The following is a 22,201-nucleotide window of genomic DNA, read 5'->3' as shown; positions in this document are numbered from 1 at the left end:
GTGGCACCATTTGATTGAAAAGACCTGAGAAAAGTTCTTCACGTCCTTAATGGTTAAGGACATTCAGATGATAACAGCATTATTCACTGTTTTGCTTTCCTGCCGAAGTCATTGCTGCAATAAGCGGCGTCTTTAGCACCATTCATATATTACTATAGGTGAATTACCCACCTATCCTCAGAAACTTAAATACACTAAAAATAAAAAACGTTGCCTGCTCTTGTAGTAGACCAACTAGCATATATCTCCGAGCGTACACTTCCCAAATAGACCTACATTTATGTTTATTTGCCTTTCGATATAGAGACCACACGTTTATTAAGGAAAATTAGTTGAATTAGAATAACAGTGCAACCCGACTAGTTTCGCAAATCGCCGGACTAACATTAGAGATAAAGAACTTGTTAATAACACGACAGATTTATCTCTAACTTCAGTCTAGTATAACAGTGACAAAAACCGTTGATATGCAAGCTTTTGAACAACGCTAGTTGCTCTCACGTTCTGTGGAAACGTGTACCGTGTCCCAGATGTGCTACTGGTTAGATTAGCAAATACAGACCAAACAAATCACGCCTATGATTGGGATTATGAACCATTTCTGATGCTTATTTAAGTTTATAAAACAGTTATGATTAACGTGCGGCATTTCTATTTTTTGCAATTTTTTGGTACCGTACGTTTGCTGCGTGAAATGCTCATCTAGATGTATGGCCAACATAGCAAATGCTATAAGAAGAATGAATTTTATATATTGAAGATTTTTTATTGTTTGATGTGGAAGCACTGCAATAACTTAAAAATCTTTCATATTGGGAGAAGCCGCCACTTTGATGAAGCATCCCTGTAATCTTGTCCATAACAATCTTGATGCAGGATAAAGTGATTGCATTTTTTGAAATCCTGTTTGTTATAAAGAGTTGATGGAATTGTCTTAAACTTTGATCATCTTCAGTTTATACTCATTGAGCGAAAGAATATGTTTAAGGTGGCGAAGTTCTCCATTGCGTTCGTGTAGGTTTCGAAATCCTGTAGGCTCTGTTCCATCTTTCAATGAAGCCCATCTTTTGTAATGAATGGTAGTGCGGGGAATGTAGGAATCTTCCAGATGTGGTTGGTTTTCGGAATACTGAAGGGAAAAAAAAAACTCCTCTTCAGATACTTGGAGAAAGATGTCAAGAAACGGTGATTTCCCTCGATCCTCAAGTCCTAAATGTGCTACAGTGGATTATAGAATATTAAAACCATTTCAATGCAATAAATTAAATAATGCAGTTCCTGTAGGGTAATTAGAGAATACACAGCACGAATTATATTCAAGAGTAATGCAAACGATTTTTTAGGAACAAAAACAGTTTATTTAATAACAATAACAGTTACAATTATAATGACTGATAGCAAAATACAAAACTGTCTTTCTCATTCATAGGAAACAGACGTGCTAATTGGAGACAGCTTGCTAAAGCACCTTAAAGCGTACAAAATACATTAGAGCCAATGCGCATTATTTTCTGATAGGTTATTATTTCCACATTGGCAAAGCAATAAAATGGAAAGTCCCATAAAAATATACATATTTAAGTACTCTTTCATTACCAACAAGTTGTATTTATTCTAATGAAAGATTGTTTTAACAACTTCGATATAGTGTAAGAAAGCAGCTTTTTTAAAACAAAATAGCTTGTTTCAAGAAGGCCCAGTTAATTGCTTCCCAGAAGCAGGTATGACAGAAATAATCAAGTGCAGAAAATGCATTTATGTGATACATATACTGTATTGTAGTGGATGAAAGGATCACAGTTGAACTGTTTTAAACTTCGAATGAAGATCACTGCACACATATTCCTACAAATAATTCAAACCACGATGCGTTGTGAAGTGAATATTTTAAAATATTCGATGGTCGTATAGTGAAAACCATTTCGATTGTCATTGTACTAAGTGTTCATATTATAATAAATATTTCAATAAATATAACAATTGTATTAAATATGAAATTTATGTGCTGTGCAGTTTCACTACTGTCCTGAAGTATATTACTAAACGCATACATAAAGCATAAATATAAGCACTTGTCATATACCCGCCTCTTGCTTTCAGATAAACAAAAACTAACAAAGTTAAATTTGTCCTGCAGAGTGAAAAGATTCTCCATTTCAAAAGTCAAGTCTTTTTTAGTATACACACAGGGCATATAGATACAATAAGGCATAATAAAGAGAAAGAAATATTAGTAGGAAACCATTCTCAAATTTCACTGAACTGGTACAAATTTTAAATTTGTGATGTCACGCATACTATCTAAAATCCATATGATAACGTCATAGAAAGAAAGAAAATTAACAGCGAGATATTAACTGTTAACCTAGCTAGAATAGAGATTCACTTGGATACACATCCGCATGCTCCTTCCCTTAATATTCAAATAAAACAAATTAATATTTTATGTACAAAATGAGAAACCAGTGAAGTCTATAGATTGAGAAATTACTGAAAAATAAACTTTAGACTTTTCAAATACAAATAACCAGTTTACAAACTGAAACATAACGCAGTCTTTCTACTTATACAAGTAAAGCATACACATACAGATCTTAAGACTGTTAAGTAGTGGTCTTATTAGGATCTGTGCGGTGATGGTAACAAATGTTCAGTTCCTTTAATGCCCAAAAAACAGCCAAACAAAAATTCTCGATAGAATGAAGCACAAGAATTCGAACAAAATAAAGTGAGGTATTTTTCTTTTTTGGCAGCCATCAGAACTAGATTCCTCTCATCAAACACAATGCCACCAGGAGCAGTAGCATCAGGGATGGTGCGATTACACTGACTGCGGCGCTGCACTGAGCCGAGTCACGTTTGATCTCTGCACACATAGTTTGCAATACAGGTCCTCCTGATTTGATCATCAATTCACGAAATACTCCTACTGCTTCAGAACTGCATTTGGCGGAAACAAGTGCAGTTTCTCCGCAATGTTTCGACTCATCATACATGCTAGAAAATAAAATGAGAAATTTAGGTTCGGTGGGGGGAGGGGGGGGGGATTAGAGCAAATAATGCACTCAAAATAGAAATTGCAATGCCATGACATAAACAAATAAAAGTATAAATACTATTTACTTCATATTTTCGACTAATAAGATTCAAAACAAATATTTTTAAAAAATACTAATAAAATAAAATCTGAAAACGAAGCCACAACTCACCAACATGCTTGTTCAATTTGTTCTTTCTGACCTAAGCCCGTTAAACTCTCCTTTTTTCTTTTCGCATTTTTCTCACAAATTTTCAACTGGTCATCTGCTGACTTAAAACAATCAACATGACTAAAATATCCTAAAAGAAGAAAACAAATGCTTCAAATGATTAACGGATATTTGACTTAATAGGGAAAAAAATAGACTTTAATAATCAATTTCCTTTTCTTGAAGAGAATCATTTAACGAACTTCAAGGATTCTCCACAGATGCATCAATGAACGATTTAAATATATCAGCATTATACAAAAAAGAATTTGTTAATTAACTTCATTTTATAATTTCTTGAGACAAAACAAAAACCGTGGCAAAAAGAAAGATTTGCATATAAATCAAAGTTGCGAAGAACATTTCAATGAAAAAAACAAGAAGGTGATATCTTCAAGCTTGATAAGAATACAAGAGTGCATGTGGGAATTGAAACAGGCAACGATCACCAGTTAAGGTTCATCAGAACATTAGCTGGGGATAGTTGGATGCGCTCATTTCTGTCGCAGCTATAGGAAGTGGTAAAGTTGTTTGTGAGGAGAGAGAAAAATCTGAACTTCGTAATGTGGCGCAGAATTTCGAGGAAAGAAAGATAGTGTGTGTTCCCTCTATAATGGTAAAAGTATCCTTCAACCGATTCTGAACTTTATTGAAAGTTCATCATCATGTAATAAGCGCTATGCAATACGGAATATTTACGACCACAACCTACCTTTATATAATCAAAACTGATCACTGCAACAACGTGTGAGAACAGTGATTTCTTCCACAGTATATATACTATGAACCCCAGTGAGGAGAAGGAATTGTTACATTTTCTAAAATCAGGAACTCATCGCAAAAAGTGAGCAGTTCTAAGCCCTTAAGCGAGCTTCGTATTCTTGAAACCTTAATTTCAGGTGGTTAGTAGGATACTAACAACTATACTTTGTATGATGTGCGTTTTCTACAGACCCTAAAATTATACCTTAGTGCAGGAAGAAAATCTGATTCCTCAGGCCAAAAATACATCATCAGTATAAAACCTGTCAAATCATCTTCCGTTGAAGAGTCCTGATAAATGTGGTTCTCCTCCGATGAGGGATTCAATCCGAAGTCCTGCAAGTTAATAAGCAGTGATTCTTATACTTCTATATGACCTTCCATAGAAGTGATCTCACAGATCACTGATCTCGCACACACACTCGTACAGCGGATATCGTTTATGAGATCAGTATCCACGTGGGATTATGCCACTAACTTGAACCTTTAAAAAATCTTTCATAGCCTACTTAGATTAATAAAAACAATACATTAAGTAAAGAAACCTGATCTAGAGCACTAACTTCTATAAAAATAGATTTAGAAAAAAGTCCAGCATAATACAGAATAAAACGCACAAACAGGAGAAGATGAACTGGAAGATGAAATTGTAGAAATTGAGAAGAGAGCACAAGTAGATACAAATAGTAACATCAGGAGTGGATGAATTTTGAAAAAATGAAAGAGACCAGACATTCAATAATAAAGAAAGACGTTCTCAAGTAACATGTTTAATGTGTATAAAAGTACATGAGAAAAAAATCATTGCTCTGGTAAAGAGCCATTGCGGAAGGTAGAATTTGGCATCGTTATACATCAGCAGAATTTCTTCCCCAAGTCTTAATTTTCTAGGTATAATCTTTGTTTGAACCCAGCCATAACAGCTGAGCCCCAATGATTGAGTCCTCCCAAAAACTCAAATTTAGTAGGATGTAATGCTAACACAACGCCATCTGCATGTAGTGAAAGAGAACGCGATGAGAAAGTGCAAAGTACCACAAGGGATGTCGTGGATTCCAGCAAGCTACTACGAGACATGCACTAAAGAGAAGAGATGTCACATTCAAAAGGGAGCACAGAAAAACAAGTAGCAAAAGTAAGAAGAGGGAGGACATGACGGGAGTCGAAGGTGATAAATGGTTGACTATCTCATTCCAGTATTTCTCGATAAAAGGTGAAAACTTAAACCTCAGCGAAGACAACAACTTTATATAACAGAGGAGAAAAGTCAAAGAAAAGTGAGAGATTTTGCTCCCAAAGTTGTTGAGTAAACAAGACATTTCGTTGTGTGTATTTTCCTCCCAATAGTAACCCTACCAGGAGGTAATTTATTCCTACATGATCCATTGCATTACAATGCTTATACTACATGTAACTTACAAGTACTGATTAACATTCCTATTTATATATTTTTGTATATCCATATATTAACACCATATAAATCACACAATATCATGAATTTATGTCAGATTACAAGCACTGGAAGTTGATCTTATTGGCAAATTTAATTAATTCTGAGCAATATCAATATCATATCCCCACGTGTCCTCGAGGGTACAGATGTCTGACATACGTCAGTTTACAGGCCGAAGTTAACCCTGTGAGAATGGCCAGTCCCCAGCAGAGTGTCAGTAGCATCGAACGATTGAACCCTTCCAACTACTAACCGTGCTCAGACTTGCTTATCTTTTTGCGTGAGCCATTAGTAGCAGAGACTACCAATGGATCAAACTTTGCTAGCAATTCTGAGTAATACTTTTCGATTAGTTTCTGTTTCGACACTGGCCACTTGTCTCCAGAAGTAATGACGTGTTGCATTAAGAGCAGGATGGAGTCCAGTAGCTGGCAGTCGTAAAGTATGTGGTCAACAGTCTGTTGGAGTTGTGAACGACAAACACATGATGGCGATTCCAGGATATGGAACCTGTGTAAGTATTGTCTTAGTTTTCCATGTCCCGTTAATAGCGTGGTTAAACCTGGAGAAATGGCGTGTCTTTTCAGCTGGAGTCCGATTCTGATGCTTGGCAAGAATTCTTTTGTTGTTGATCCTTTCTTTGATGTCCATTCTTCTTCCCAGAAGTCTAGGCTTTTCTCTTCTGCAAGTGCTTTTATAGCAGATTTTGAGTACTTTTGGTAACTTGTTTCTAGCTGCTTCTTTATCCAGCAGATTCGCTCTCTCATTTCTTTCTACCCCAATAGGGGTATTCACCCAGCAGAACTTAATTTCCCATCACTCTAGAGTGAAATTCCGAACCAGCTTTCTTGTCTGTTATTTTAAGGCTATATGGTTGTTCTGGTTTTTTATGCCCTCTATAGTGCTTCTACTATCGCTGTAGATTGTTGCTGTCTTTTGAGTTCTAATTCCTGGAGATACGTAAGTGACTGAACTATAGCAAGTTGTTTCTGCTTGGTTGTTGGAACAGAGAGGTGCAGCCTACAGCAACGGCCTCGTATAATGGACTGTCTGTTGTATGCAGTGAAAGAACAACCGACGTTCCTTTCGGTTTTTTCTTCCGTCAGTGTATATTTGGAATTCGTCACTTTCAGAGCTTTCCTTCTCCTTAATATTTGTTTTCTTTGCTGGGAGAGGCCGCCTACTGTAGTGAAGCGGACGTTCTTAGCAATTTGGATAGATGTAACTTTCATTATATCTTCCAAAAGTGACGTCATATATAATATAATTCTTGTGTTAGAGCTGCAATAACGCAAGCTGCCTCGAAAGATATTGTCCTGTATCCTTTGATTATGCGTATGACTATAAGGTGTGGAAGTCTGTTTAGTTTTTGTCGGTTTATCTTTGATTTTAGTGTATGTTTCCAGGCAGGTGCAACATATGATATCAGTGGTAGTGTATATTGTTTTCATCGCTCGTTGGCCTAATCCCCATTCAATCCTTGCCGACTTAGCTAGGAGGTTTACTATTTGTAAGCTTTTTTCGGCTACATATGAGATGTGCTTATTGAAGGTGAATTTTTCGTCTATTGTTACTCGTAAGTATTTTAGCTCACTGGCTACCTCGAGAACTTCTCCGTTTAGGAAGACTGTTACAGGTTGTTTCGATTTTTTGCGTGAGATCCAGAGCACTTTAGACTTGCTGCTATCGAAGGTAACTTTTTTATCTAGTGCCCACTCTGCAATTTTAAAGAGTTCTTCGTTGGCCGTTACTTCTGTTAGCCGTCGGGTCCCAGAATCATTATCATCGCATCAACGGCGAAGACTATGACTTTTGTTGCAGTAGTGAACGGAAGTCTTAATAGCGAGTGGTACTGGATGTTTAAGAAACCTGGCCCATAGCAAGAACCTTGCGGACAGCCTCGTTTGACATCTTTAGCTACAGTTATGGTTTTTAATGTCACGGTTGCTTTTCTGTCCGTAAAATAATTGCGTGTGTGTGGTGCTATTGACATAGCACTAGATTCTGATACACAGCGAGTTATTTAGATACAGTACTCCAATTGTTACGTCACATATCTCTTACTTTATATGTGGTTGTCTCCAAAATAAGTACTTTAAGCTATCAGAACTCTAATAAAAGCTTACATACAGTGCCAGGTACATGTGTTAAGTTTTCAAAATCGCAAAAAATGATGGTCACAACGGAAAAATAGCTCAAATAATCTAAAGCGTTCAAATAAGATTTTATTTTCAAATGTGTGTTAAAATAATGTTTAGTTTCAGGAAGAGAGTTTCCTTCGGCTCAAATAATGAAGTTCTATTTATTTTTGAAAGGGAGTGGCTACAAATTCAAAGGGTTCTCCAGATGGAAAGAATTTTTTCTACAGATCATTCTTTACTTTATTAAAGCTATCCAGCTAAATGGGATACTATTTGGAGGTTAGTGAGTACGAGTCGCTGAGTAACAACAAAGCAGACATACACTCTGTAGAAATAGACAATTTATAGCCCTTTTTGGAGAATGTATTGAATAAATTATCTCGACTACCTCGAAAAAATGTATTCTTTTGGTGAGTAATTATGGATATTGAAAAGAGATCACTTGTTCCTATAGGAATTGGACTGCATACAAAACTGATTCAAAATACAGCCGGAAACCACTGGCAAAATTGGTCACTGACCCAACGTTCCAAGACAGTCCAATTCTACCGAACTTTAAACACGTTGACTATACTCAATTCCTTCGATACTTTCGATTCATCTGGATGCTCTCTCCATCCAGAACGATTTTTATCATTACTAAGATTTTGGAACGCATTTCGAAAGATATTCACTCCGTGTTTAGATTTTGGAACCTCCCAATTCCTTTTCAGTGGCCTATCATTACTCTATTCTGGAAACATTCTTCGAAGTATAAAGAGATGTGAAATGGACGATTTTGTCACTCGGCTGGACGTATAGTTGATGCGCCACAAGATATCTATATATGTATTCCTTACTAATCCAGCACACGGTAAGTATTTTTCAAGAGCTGGATTTGGTATTCCTACAATAATTCCAGACTGGAACTGGAATGGTTACCAGGCCTCACAAAAAGAACCGATCAGTCACATGACGATGGAATATACAGCAGACATATTGACGATGCTTAAGTATTGTATTTACAGAGAACTCGCAAGCCTAAACACAATGCATATAATTGACCTTGTACTCTTTTTTTTTCTTTTATAGAAGGACTAGCGAAATATCTCATTCGAGTGACTGCAAGCTATTTCAAGTTCTGTTGGCCAGGGGTAAAAGCGGAAGTTAGCTCCGTCTGGACTATCGGATATTAACGAAAAGGGTATTTTCTGCTAATGTTTCTAAGAAAATTGCAGGTATTTTGTTCCACTTAAAACACCATAGTCCAACTCTGGCATGCTCGGTGCAGATTTGAAGGCAAATGGAAGCAAAGATATCAACGCAACCGAATGAATGCGAGAAACCTTTTAATAAAAGGTAGTTTTTGGATTATCACAGAGACGTCAATAGTACCTTTGTATCTGAAACTCAGTTGATCTCATTGCAGAGAATATGAATCGAAGGAATTGGGTACAGCTCAACGTGTGTTTCAAAGTTCGGTAGAATTGGATTCTGTTGGAATGTTGAGTCAGTTGACCCAATTTTGTCAGTACTTTCCGGCTGTATTTTGAATCAGTTGTGTAAGAAGACCAGTTCCTATAGGACCAAGTGATCTATTTTCAATATCATAATTAGTCACCAAGAGAATACTTTGCTTTCAAGGTAGTCGAGATAATTTATTCAATATATTCTGCAAAATGGGCTATAAATTGTCTATTTCTGCAGAGTGTATGTCTTAGTATTTCACAAATAATTTCCACACGGTTTACTTCTTAGAATGTCGGATGGTTTTGTTGGGTCTCAGAGAAGCCAGCGTCGATTATTCAGTGAATATTTGGTCATGAATATGAGCATTTTTAGTACTTCTGCAAGATAAACTTTCTCACTTGGGAAAGTCTTGCTGCACTAAGAGCACAGTGATTTAAAACTGCAGCCTCAAATTTTAATTACTCTTTTAAAATTAAGATGCACTGAATATCCTCCTAACCTACAAATTTGCATTTTCTAAGTTCTATTTAATGTTAGCTTGTTGCTGTGCTGCATATACAAGTATTCCTCCGAGGAGTATTCATTTTGTGAGATGATAAATCTATAAAATTGGCATGTGACCAGCTAACTCGTATATGAAAAGAACTTTTCAAAGTTCTTTGCAATCTAAAGAGATTCCAAACTTTTCAAAGAAAATACGAATGTGGATATACTAGCTAATGATCCAAATGCTAGGAATCATTACCTAATCTGAAAACCCTTCTAAACGTCATTAAATATGAACAAACTGGGTTCGAACCCCAACTAAGATGTGAAGAACATTGTAATAGTTTAACTATAGGCGAGTTGAAATAGGGAGGTGGTACGATTTCCTCTTCATGAAAGTAATTTGTGTTCCACAAAACAGGCAAGCAAGCTCAAAGCTGCTCAAAAAAAAAAAAAAAAAAAAAAAAAAAAAAAAAAAAGGATTCGTTTCTTCGGTCATAATTTCAAAAAGAACTATTGTCAAATGTGGGAAACTGGCATTTTACCAGTATGCATCAATAGTTCATCTATATCTACAGCTAATGTTCCTATTTGAAAGGTGTGAATCGATCAGGGGCATCATTTCGGCTTTTACTTCTGCAGTTTAGAAGGGTGGTATTCCGGACACGTTTCGTGCTTGAAATTTTGTGTTGGTAAGACGATACAAATGAGATCCAAGGATTCAGTTATAACTTCCAGAATCTCACGACGAGAAGAATAGCTGCTGACATGGAGAGTGTATAAGACATGTGGTCTGGAATGTTTTCGTGTGCTCAGGTGGTTTACTTATTTCCACTGGATTGAGGAAAAAATGCTATTTCCAGTAGAAAATGTTAGAAACGGACTTGAACTACATTCTATAACAAGCTATAATGTTTATTATGAGATCTGTTTTAAAGAATTAAAATTAAAGAATGGAATGTCGTAGAGAGGTCTCCGGTACCAAAATGTTAAGACAGATTCATTACCAGAAATGAATACTCATTAGGTAAGAGGAAGGTCGGTAAAATTCAAAAAACTATACAAAATAACTCGTTGAAGTAATACATATGGAAAGAAAACATGAGAGAATAACATAATATGAATATCCTGGTATTGAATCCATTGTACAGAAGAAAGGTAACTCGTTAAATGCGTTAAATGGGGAACCTTGTCCACCTGATATTCACGTGTTACAAAGACAGGTGTACAGGAAATTGTTAACAGAATGCCGCTTTGAAACGACTTAGAGCACAGCAGTTAGCAAGCGTAAAAAAGCATTCCCCTTACAAATCGATGGTAAAATATTAATATCGAACAGAATTCTGGAGATATCCGAAGTAAAAAGGGTGAGAAAGGTTCAAACTAGGGCTCAGATAGGAAACGAAAGCGGGATAGAGCAGTAGGAAAACGATGATTGTTGCGATGTAGTTGGATGCTGCGGTTAGCGCATAACAGTAGGAACACATCAGGAGGCAAATGAACTAAAATACTGAAAATATAAGAATCATGCACTGGCCTGCCAAATCTACATTGATTAATACCTGCTTGTAAAAATACGCTCAGTTCGAGATAAAGTCTCGAACTGCACAATAAATTTCGTCACGCATGCGTGAAAATCGTTCACCATCTGATTAATAAAAAAACTAGACCTAAGAACTTCTGCCTAAAATGCCAATGTCAAGTAACTTCCTCAGATGCGGTTGCAAACATTCTGACAATTACTCTATGCTTTATACATAGTGCTGCCACCTGTGGTGATGCACTGAAAGCTGAATTACTAAACAGTGCGATCAGTTTTATATGTGTATGCATCTGATTAGTTTTTGTGAATACGAAACCGCCTCCGTATTGGACGCGATAACTTCTTTTTAAATTAAAGCACTGATAGCAAAGGACGATGCTCTGAAGGTTTTACTTCATTTGAAATTTAATTACGGGCGTAATTGCACTGGGTTTGTATCCCTTCCGGGGATGATTCAACCTTTACCTTAATTCCGTGTCAGTTGGTCGAAAGTCACAAAGAACCTAAGATAACTGGACACAGAAAAAATATGACTTCATTCTTTAAACTGAAGATAAATCGTATCTTACAAACATCTTTGGATAACAAAAACAAATAGGATTTTTTTAAAATATAAATCTCGTGTAAAATCTCACATTGGCCTAATTTACATCAAATTGATTAAATAACTTTTAAGGTTTAGTTTCTAAATTTATAAACAGGAGTAGAGACAGACTTTCTACTCCTGTTTACTGCTGACTTACTTGTTCTCATTCCCGCACCAGGAATGCACATGTCTTGTATTATTCCTTGAATCCCAACGGTCGCAGTGCGATAGGTTGTTTTCTGGTCTGTCGGTACACATTTATCCATATAATCATCGAAACACGACATTCCACTTCGTAATTTACTGAAATAGCACAATGCAACAAATTAGCGCTAACACTGCTCGTTACGAATTATGATGTAAAACCCACACATACACACTTATATAAGTTAAGTGGATCTATGCAAGTTTCGTAAGCCAAGTTCACCAGAAAACTTCCGGGAATGTAATCCGTTGCATTCACGATTTGCCTTAGTTACGAAAGCTTCATAGTTTCTACATTCGGCTTTGAAATAATGCTGGATCTAATATTCACTTAACTTATATAATTTCACATCGCCGAACTGGAGCCTTTTGGCTCTTTATTTTAGTAAATATATATAAACTTTTAATAATGATTCTTACACATGAAAAGTCATAGGACCTGCTGCACAACACTGTTATTGTTGTGTAGCAGGTCCAATGACTTTTTAGACATAGGACCTGCAAATAACTCAATTATTTGTCATACGTGAGCAAATAATTGAGTAATTAAGTATTGATGTTTCTTAAAGAGTTCGGGTTGTATTTTAGTGAGAAAAGAGAATGGGGAAGGGGTCATTTCGAGGAACAGAGGTGGATGGAATGGGCAAAGATGAGAAGTTCGTTCTGTATATTTGGAGTAGGATAGTAGATGCTCTAGTTCTAACATGATTATAAGAAGTGCAGGAACAGCAATAGCTAATTCAGGAGGCGCAGTGCTAGAACGAAGAACCTATAAAAAAGAAGCCATTGGGAATCAACAGCCCTTAAAAGAAAGTAATTGAAGTCTCTCTCTCTCTGTGTGTGTGTGTGTGTGTGTGTGTGTGTGTGTGTGTGTGTGTGTGTGTGTGTGTGTGTGTGTGTGTGTGTGTGTGTGTGTGTGTGTGTGTGTGTGTGTGTGTGTGTGTGTGTGTGTGCAAGAGGGAGAGATCAACTGTTATGACTATCTTCCTCTTTTGTTTGTCAAGAATTCCTAAGAGAGATTTGGGTGCACCATCCTAAATGGAGAACAAGGTTTCAAACTTGGCCGGATCCGAAACTAAATTAAAGTAGTTACCTTCATCCTATTTTATAATAGTGAGAAGATCAGTATTTAACCCATTGGCTGCGTAAATCTTAAGATTTCAAGTCATTTGGTACTAGAGATTTCCCAGAATGAGAAAATTGGACCGGAGAATACTGTCATCAGTACTATGAACAGAATTTGTATCCAAAATCTGTGGGATTGCATCATAAAGATACACATCCATGTCAACATAAAAAGGTATATCCAGTAAATGTCACTTGCATGTACATCCACTACAGTTACTTGAAGAGAGTTAAAAAAGCAGATTTTCCACCGATACTGGGAAACTGAAATAAATTGAAATGAAAAGTGGAAAAACTCAATATTTGGCTTACAGTCGAGGAATTAACACAGGATAAAAGAAGTTTTCTGATAAGAATAATATTGCAGCCACTTACTTTAAACAACATAAAAGAAGACTGCACACAGAATAGACCACCAAATGGCGAATACAGAAAAATCAGAATCGCACTGTTGATAAGAGAAAGTGAAGCAGTCAAAGTAGTAAAAACTCCTCCTTTTGCAGATTTCTCAGGAGACCACGGAACTCTGATGCCGTAATATTTAAATGAAGGGCTGCGAAGATAACAGAACTGTAAATTTGAATGTTGAAGTAAAACAAAAATTAAAAAAACTCTGGATAAGACAGGAAGAGAAGAGAATAGAAAAACTGTGGGAACAAACAAAAACATACCGTACTATAAGACAAAAAGAAGAATCCGATTAAATTAACAGAACAAGGATTGTAAAATGTCAGAAGTTATTCAAGTAATACAAGAAAGAAAACTAAAACTTCCAGGAAACAGAATGAAACTGATGCAGATTTTCACACACAGGCGGCAAAATAAAGGAAACGATCTAAAAGAAAAGAGAACAATGCAGGTTTGAAAAATAACATCACAGGAAGTACAAAAGATCAGTTTTGAAAGATTACGTTACAAGAACTTTTATACCTAGATTCGGAATAAGATACATATATACATCTTCAAGGCCCGCCTTTCCTAATTGGGTTGTGGGGGCAGTAGCTGCAAGAGGAACTTCCAATGATCGCGATACTCCGCCACCAAGCTCAGGTGTTCTGGTGGAACTCCCAAAAGTGTCCACACAATATAATCTATCCAGCGAGTCCTTGGCCTTCCAGGTAGCCTCCCACACTCTGGCTTGGAAAAGCGGGCCTGCTGGGGGAAGCCTTTCTTGTGGGATTCTGACCAGGTGCCCGTACCAACTGTGATCTCTCAACACGGAGAAGCAACGGTTGAGTATTGAGGGTTTCCCGAATTGCAGAGCTTCTGACCCTGTCGAGTCTTGTCATCCCCGCAACCCCTCGCAGGAACCTAATTTCAACCGCTTGGATTCATGCCCGCATTCTTTAATTCATTACCCAACTCTCATAACTATAGGTGAGGATGGGGACATAGACTGTATTGAATACAGCCAGCTTTTCCTTCTGGCTTAACTCCTCTTCAATACTACCGAACGACCAAGCTCCCGCAATATTGCGCTTGCTGAGCCAATCCCAGTATCTAGCACTACATCCCACTTTCCATCACTCGTGAATATGGACCCAAGGTATTAAAACTTCTCCACCTGCCTCAGTGGGACTCCATTCACATGTAGAATGCACTGGGATACTTGTCTTGAGACGACAAATGTTTCAGATTTGGCCACAATGATCTTCATTCCAGCTTCTGCACAAACAGCTACAAACCTATCCAGGGTCTATTGGAGGTCATCTGTGGAAGAGCTAAGCAGAACTAGGTCATCCAGAACCATCATCCACACCCTTGGCGGAGTCCAACGGAGACTGAAAGGTTCAGAATTTGTGCTGTTTACCATGACACAAAACTCTGGGCATTCATACAGGGACTTGATGCCAGCTAATAGTTGGCCATCCACTCCATACTCCTGTACTACTTGCCAAAGCGTATCCCACGGAAACCGGTCATATGCCTTCTCCAAGTCCACAAAATATGTGTAGACATTCTTGGCATATTCCTAAGATTTCTCGAAGACTTGCCTTAAAGCGAAGATTTGGTCAGTTGTGCTTCTACCAGGACGAAAGCCACATTGTTCTTCCTGTAACTTTGACTCAACTATGCTCCTGCACCTTCTCTATCCAAGCACGTAGCATATACTTTCCCAGGCAGGCTGAGCAGAGAGATGCCACGATATGCTGCAATCTCTCTGGTCTCCCTTCTTGAAGGCTGGTATTATTATGCTTGTCTGCCATTGCTTTGGTGCTCGTCCAGATATCCAAGCAGCCTGACACACTCGAGTCAGCCAAAGAACGCCGTCTCGATTTAGAGCTTTTAGCATTTCGAGCCAAATTTCATAATCACCAGCAGACTTGCTTGATTTTAGCGATTTTATTGCTAAATGGGCCTCTTTTGCTGTGAGACTAGTCATCTCCCCGATCTGCACCTCTTGGATGTCCACAACTGCTGGACCACCTGGATTAAGAAGGATCTCAACGTATTCCCTCCATCTGTGGAGGATATCCTTCTCGGTTGTTAAACGTGCACCATTAGAGGCCTTAACTGCCCTTGCTATGCACGATTTTCTCCTCGAAGGCGGCAGATGGTCTGCCAGAATACTTTGTTTGCATTTGCATATGATGAGGCTAATCTTTCTCTAAAGGATTCCCAAGCTTTCTGCTTTGCTGTCTTTACTGCCTAAGCGTTTCGTGCCTCAATGTACGGAAACGCATCTCAGGTGACCTAACCGTAAGCCATGTTAGGTAGGTGTCCTTTTCTCGCTGCCCGTCGCCACGCTGAGCTGCTTTCTGCCACAGCATGAGAGTGCAGAGGCAGTAACCGCAGTTCTGAACAGATCCCACTCCTCCTCAACATCTGCAGTATGCTTGCGAAACTCTTTGAACCTGGAGGAAATGTCATCTGCAAAATTCTTCCTCACAGCCTCATTTTCCAGTGCCTCCCATTTCACGCGATATAGCTGCTTAGGTCTACCAGCGTTGACGATAGCATCTGGTTCCTGAAGCTCTAGTGTGCAGACAAGGTGGTGGTCAGTTGACAGTTCTGCCCCTCTCTTCACACGAACGTCCAGCACTGAAGAAAATAGGTCTGCTAAGACTATAAATAAGTCAAAGACCTTTGTCCAAGTGTATCCCTGTACCAGGTATACTGATGTACTTCTCTGTGCTGGAAGAAGGTATTCAATATGGACAAGCTGTAAGTACAGCAGAAGTCCAATAATTTCAACCCATTCGCGTTAAGGTCAGGATCTCCGTTCCTCCCAACCACACATCTCCACGTCTGGTCATCTGTTCCAACATATGCATTGAAGTCTCCCATTAGCAGAACTGAATTCCATGTCTGCCACCCTATCAAAAGCAGCATCCACTTCCTCTAGAAAGGCAGAGTATTCTGACTCCAGATTAGGGGCATAAGCTTGCATCAAAACCAAGTTGTGGTTTTTCATCTGGAGCCTTAACACACATACCCGTCCCCCCACTCAGCAACACAGTCTGACAGCCGGGAGCTTACGATTATCCCCACACCCTCCTTAGCAGACATTGTTGGGCTCACACCAGAGTAGTAGAGCTTCCACCCCTCATCCAGGTCAACAGTTCCAGAGCCTCTCCTCTGAATAAGATTTAATCTGAAAAAAGGTTTGAAGTGAAAAAAAAATGGAAAGGATTAGAAAACTTGTATAAGAAAGATGACCCTGAATAAGAATGTGAAGGAAGACAGTTCAGTTTTGAATCTATGATAGTGGAAACCGAGCTGATGCAAGCAATGGAAGATGCCACAAGGAAACTCGTGGACAAGAAACTACGGTAAACCTTTTTCAAGAAACGGACGGTGTTCAAGGTAGGGGAAGTCTATTGGCGAATCTACTAATAGTTATAGTGAATACGTTTGAATAGGAATGGTTTGGATAAAAACTCAGCAGTAATTAAGAGTAAAACATTGAGTATTCAAATTACGGCCATAATGATGGTAGAAAGTTGAACTTGAGTCGTTGATTGTCAGTTAAGAGGGAAAGCAAAAAACAGTCGCGATGAATTTAAATATCAGTAAAAGTGGTGGCTTCTGATAATTTGGGTGAATTTTTGATTGAGGAAATAAAATAGGAGTAGTTGAACATGATCGTTCACTATAATCCAGAATAAAAAACAGTAAATGCGAAGATAAATTTTAAAAAAGGATAGCTATTGGTCAAAAATATGTTAAACTTATCAACATCTATCTTTTCATAATTTTGTCAAGTCCACGAAAGTTAGAATTCTTAAAGCAATGTTTTTTTTACTCCCAATGTGATGCTTGGATTATTAGGAAGAAAGGAGGCAAACAAATTTCTTTGAATTATTTGCAGGTAGGGCAATCCCACTAATAGCAAGTAATAGGAAAGTGTGAGAGCAATGCGTGTTACTTAGAAGCATTTACTAAGAAGTTGACGCATTATGAGAGCAGATGAACCATCGTAATTAAATATTGCAATGTTTGGAAAAGAGAAAGAATTGTATGGACAACATCAAGGAACTTTCCCGGATGAAATATATTCACACGTTCCTTCTCGTTTCGAAACGAAACAGTTCAAATTTCCAAGCAGCCAATCAAGGAATTCTGGATTTGCACTTCCAGTCGGAAAGCATCGGGGTTCAAAAAAATATTTGATTTAAGAATTAAAAAAGACAAAAGCAGTACTAAGAAGGTGTAAATGCGGGGATAGAATACTGAGACAACAAGTTTTATTCAGAGTGGAAGACTCATCCGAGGCTACCACTTTCGCAATCTTCAGATTGTGCACGCGGTACGAGTGGCGCACTTCAAGTTAAAAGATGCGTCTAAATGCACTTAACTCAAAATATTTTACAGCTGTGTCCCAACATGAATTATGTAGAAGTCTGTGACTTAAGAGTCGCAGTGACTTTTCAAATTATCAACGATTCTGTAAGCGAAGAAAGAAATACTTTTAACAAGACGGTAAGCGAGAGAGAGAATATTGCATTATTCGTTCATTTTTCCCCATACTTAATGAAATATACTTAATCACTGCTGTTCTACTGGAATGAAGTTTGCCGAGTACGCGTCGTACTCGGCAAACTTCATTCCATTAGAACAGCAGTGGAATTTCTATTTCTATTTGGAACAGGAATTCTTCACACAACTGTTCCAAATAGAAACGTTTATGGCACCTTCGTAAAGAAATGAAAGAAAACAAAACGATATAATACATTACGGGGGGGGGGGGAAGGTATGAAGAAAAGGTAAAGAGAAATTAATAAAAAGCGGAACGCACAACGTATTCCTAATAAATGAAAAAGGTAAGTGAAAACACGTACTCACAAATGGAGTCCAGCTCCTTTTCCGTGTAAGCGGTTGTCATATCATTGTCAGTCCCCATCACTTCCATCATACGCATGCATTTCTCTATTTCGGACTGCTGACATTGCTGCCCAGAGACAACGCACAGAAAACCTGCAAGAAAACAAATGTTAAACACTTAAAAGGCATGTCGCATGTGCTATTCCATTGGAATCTCATTTCAGTAAAATGATACAAAAATATTACAGAAACACGAACTACTTCGTCCGCTCACAAGGAGACGAACCATCTAAGAAGCCAATCCCATGCACTCTACAAATGACTCAATTCTGACTGTGCGTTGAAATGAACCTAACGATACAAAATGTGCTCGAGGATGGTCATCTCTTAAGATAAAACCGGAGCACAACATAAAAACAGCAGTGTTCTAAAGACTTCGATGTAACTAATTCAATCCCCCCCGCGCACGTGAAAAGCCTGAATAGTTCTTATTCATTCTCAAGTTATGACCGTCCATTTCCTTATTCTCCCTACTTTACGGTTGGATGAATGAACAGCAACTCCCTTCTCCGACCAGCGAACTGCGGATGAGAATCTCACCATGGCTATGGATGCATGCGAATCGCTAGATGGTAGATAATTGTTGGATGGAAGTGACGTCCATAAGCAGCAGTCCTTATTCGAGCAACTTCAAGACGGCAATAAGCATACTGCTTATTGCAGTCCTGAAGTTGCTCGAATAAGGACTCAATGCTTGGTCTCCAGACCAAGAAAAGAGGATTACTTAACCCATCCTAGGTAAGGAATGTTTTGAAGTAGGTTATTCTCACGCACGACAATATTGCATAAAGTTGGATCCACACACAAAAACTAACGATTTTTATGCAAATTAATATTTCACGAAAGGGTACTAACAGCATTTTGGGTATTAACTGACTCAGTTACACAACCAAAGCTCATCGCTGGATTATCACAAGCTACGATGACTTCCCGAATAAATCGTCAAATTCTTGATTTATATACTCTCGGAGAGTACACAGCAGTATATTACTTCTAATCCACAATTTGTTTCGTTATCACCACCTCTACCTTTAACTTCAGTTTCCCCCGTCAAAAGAGGCGATCACAACCAAGCAGTGGCAGATGAGGTCTGAAGCTTAACAAATCGGGGATCTTACTCGTCCTAAATAGTTTTTTGAATAATGATTTAGGTGAATAACTAATTGCGAAAGTTGCTGTCCATTCTGTTTATGGACAATTTCATTCACCACGTCAATGAAAACAAAAGTGAGACTAATGTCGTTGCATATCGGAAAGGTTGACAACTGAATAAATTGCACTTTCTCCATACTGACGCAGTTTATTCGCCAATTAAGTCCTTGATACAACAGATGTCTTTCCTTTTCGATGCCATAAACAGCGTTTGCGCTGTGTTGCATTATCTGACTGTTGGTCGAAATAAATGGCCGCTCAGCGTGCAGCTAAATCAATAGAAGAAAGAAGTCGTTAATCAGTTAATGACTAAGGAAGTAACAATGAAATTATGTGTATACGTGCGCACAAACTCATCATTCACTGGCAGAGCGAACACTTTGCCTACTCATCGCATCGAACGTGTATGTCGCATCAGAAAAACAACTTCCGTGTTATTGTCGAGTTCTGTCGGAATCTGCATGTCTGTTACGAAGTGCCTTTTCTTGTACGATGACAACGACTAGCATGCATGCTATTTTTGGAGTGGATGCACGAGAGAAACATCGTTTTGATGAAATAAGACGAAATCGTCAAAACTGAATAACGGGAGTGGTCTGAAAAGTTCTCGGCCTCGACCAGAGATAGCAACACTATCGGCAAGATTATTTTCCTTTTCTAATTCGATACATCTGTCATAAGCATCTATGTGAAATTGCAAGTCATTCTATCAAGTAGTTTGTTTTTTTACAGCTGTTTGACGCCTTCTCAGACGACGACGATCTCGTTGCGTCAACGTTTTCTACAGAAATTAGGTTGGTCAGAATTTCTTTATGCTAGACAGGCTAACAGCTGCCATGTTATCAACAGAAAAGCTAATCAACTGTTCTCATGAAGAGCCCGTTCCTTTAAAATGCTTCTAAATGCATCAACGTAAATATATATAGCTAAAACATTTGATAACTAAACTGTGATGTATGCTAATAGCTAAACTCGTCTGATCACATCATGCCTGTCAAAGATTTAGGCCTAGACTGGCCTTTTCGGGCCTTAGAAATCATTGTTGAATCTTTTAAGAAGACGTCCTGGTTTTCGTTTTCCTAATGGTTTGTAATTTACAGTTTGTTTTGGTAATCTTTCTGTTTTCATTCTTTCAATGTGTTCCATCCATTTATGTTGATATTTTAATTTTTTCTGTTACTGATTCCTAGTTTAGTTCATTGATAATCGTCTACTGATCTTAACGAAAACTTTCGTTTTTATGATAACATTGAAACACTGGAAGCTGAATTCCTTGTCAAAAGACAATCTCAGGAGCACTATTTTTTTTTTCTTTCAAATTTTAATTTTTGATTAAAGCCGTTGACTCGCTTAATATTTTGCCATTTGATTTTCCTGTTACATCTTTCTTTTAAAGTACGAGGCGAGAAACAGAAAGTAGAAAATAAAACCATAACAATTATTATGGTAGCATCTCTTACCGAACGCTTGTGAATCTATACATGGACAGTCTGCGAAGATGTACGAACAGCATTCCATCTTATTTCGTATAAATGACACCGTTGGTTCTGTTCCCCAGATTCCAAAAACTTGCCTTCTTTCTAGATAGATTTATAGTTGAACACAAAGTTCTAACATTTTCCTAACTGTGGAATACTGATTTGGGGAAGTGCATCCCAAACCCACCCTCCCTAACAGCGCTGAATTTTGTTCATCAGAACGCACTTCGTTTAAGTTTCAAACTTACTGAATCAACTTGATCTTCACTCCATCTGTCTTCAGTCTGAAACTGTAACCCAACAAATACAAACAGAATACGAATTTCAAGATTAACATTGCTTCAAGTCTGACGTTTTCCATGCACTGTGCTGAGATTTTAAACGTTTTTGTTTTCTCCCTACAACCAATGGCATGTACAATTTATTATATATAAGAGAGGGAGGGGGGGATTCAGAAGAGTATCTTTCCGATACTCTTCTGAATTCACGAGTTAATGATTCCATCAACACATTTCATACTTAAACACATTAGCATGTTTCTATCATCCTATTGCACATTTTAGAGACGAACCACACCACTTCCTAGATATTACGCCAGAACAGGAAGTCCACAGTGGATAAATTTAATAATAAAAAGAAGAAACTGAATATTATAAAATTACTGAAATTAAATATGTAGTGTAATGCATTTCGAATAGGATGGTAATAATAAGACGCTTGTCCTTTTTTTGCTGTTCTTTATAATAATACTCACCACATTGCTTTAAAAGATATTCGCAAGTAATATAAAATACAAAATAAACATTTGTTCGAAATTCCATTTTAACATTAGCATCCACAACTAAAGTCGTTTAGTGCGCGCTGCCTTCATATCAACCTGTTTGCTAATGACGCTAAGCAAAATAAACACCAGAATATCAGACGTCTTTCACTTTACGAAATAATTGGCTAATTAATCTTGTACGGAGACAAGCGAAGGAGGAAAGGAAAAAAATTGAGTGTCATAATATCTTATTGAACAGGAAGGTCACATTGGTAAACATCGACTTATTCTCTAGCGAAAGGAGGGAGAACGCTCAGCTGTTAGTTAAGCTGTCAAACTTTCGAGAAAGACACAGGAAGAAGAAAAGTAGCACTTGCGTAGGTAAGTAGGATTGTTTTTTCAGTATGCTTAAAGCACACGCACAGATAAGATGTTCGAAAGAAAGGTTACTCAACGAAGAGAAAACTTTCACAGCATTATATTTCA

At 37.8% G+C, this 22,201-nt stretch overlaps 1 protein-coding gene across 1 annotated transcript in view; it reads right to left on the bottom strand.

The window, feature by feature from the left end:
• Window positions 1–1,335: 1,335 nt before the first annotated feature.
• The window catches only part of LOC150109772 (uncharacterized), a 42,214-nt gene continuing 21,348 nt past the window's right edge, over window positions 1,336–22,201 (bottom strand). Inside the window, exons 2-5 of the mRNA XM_090409366.1 lie at window positions 18,280–18,415; window positions 11,826–11,971; window positions 3,210–3,339; window positions 1,336–2,997 (exon numbers count right to left, since the gene is read on the bottom strand). Coding sequence (XP_090265492.1) covers window positions 2,763–2,997; window positions 3,210–3,339; window positions 11,826–11,971; window positions 18,280–18,415 — 647 coding nt within the window. The 3' untranslated portion in view covers window positions 1,336–2,762. The remainder of the gene's footprint in view (window positions 2,998–3,209; window positions 3,340–11,825; window positions 11,972–18,279; window positions 18,416–22,201) is intronic.

Source organism: Typopeltis vanoorti, chromosome 1 (genome assembly GCF_054136105.1).
Source record: "Typopeltis vanoorti isolate ZY-2024b chromosome 1, IOZ_Tvanoo_1.0, whole genome shotgun sequence".
Taxonomy (NCBI): domain Eukaryota; kingdom Metazoa; phylum Arthropoda; class Arachnida; order Uropygi; family Thelyphonidae; genus Typopeltis; species Typopeltis vanoorti.
This window is presented reverse-complemented; position numbering and strand designations above follow the sequence as displayed.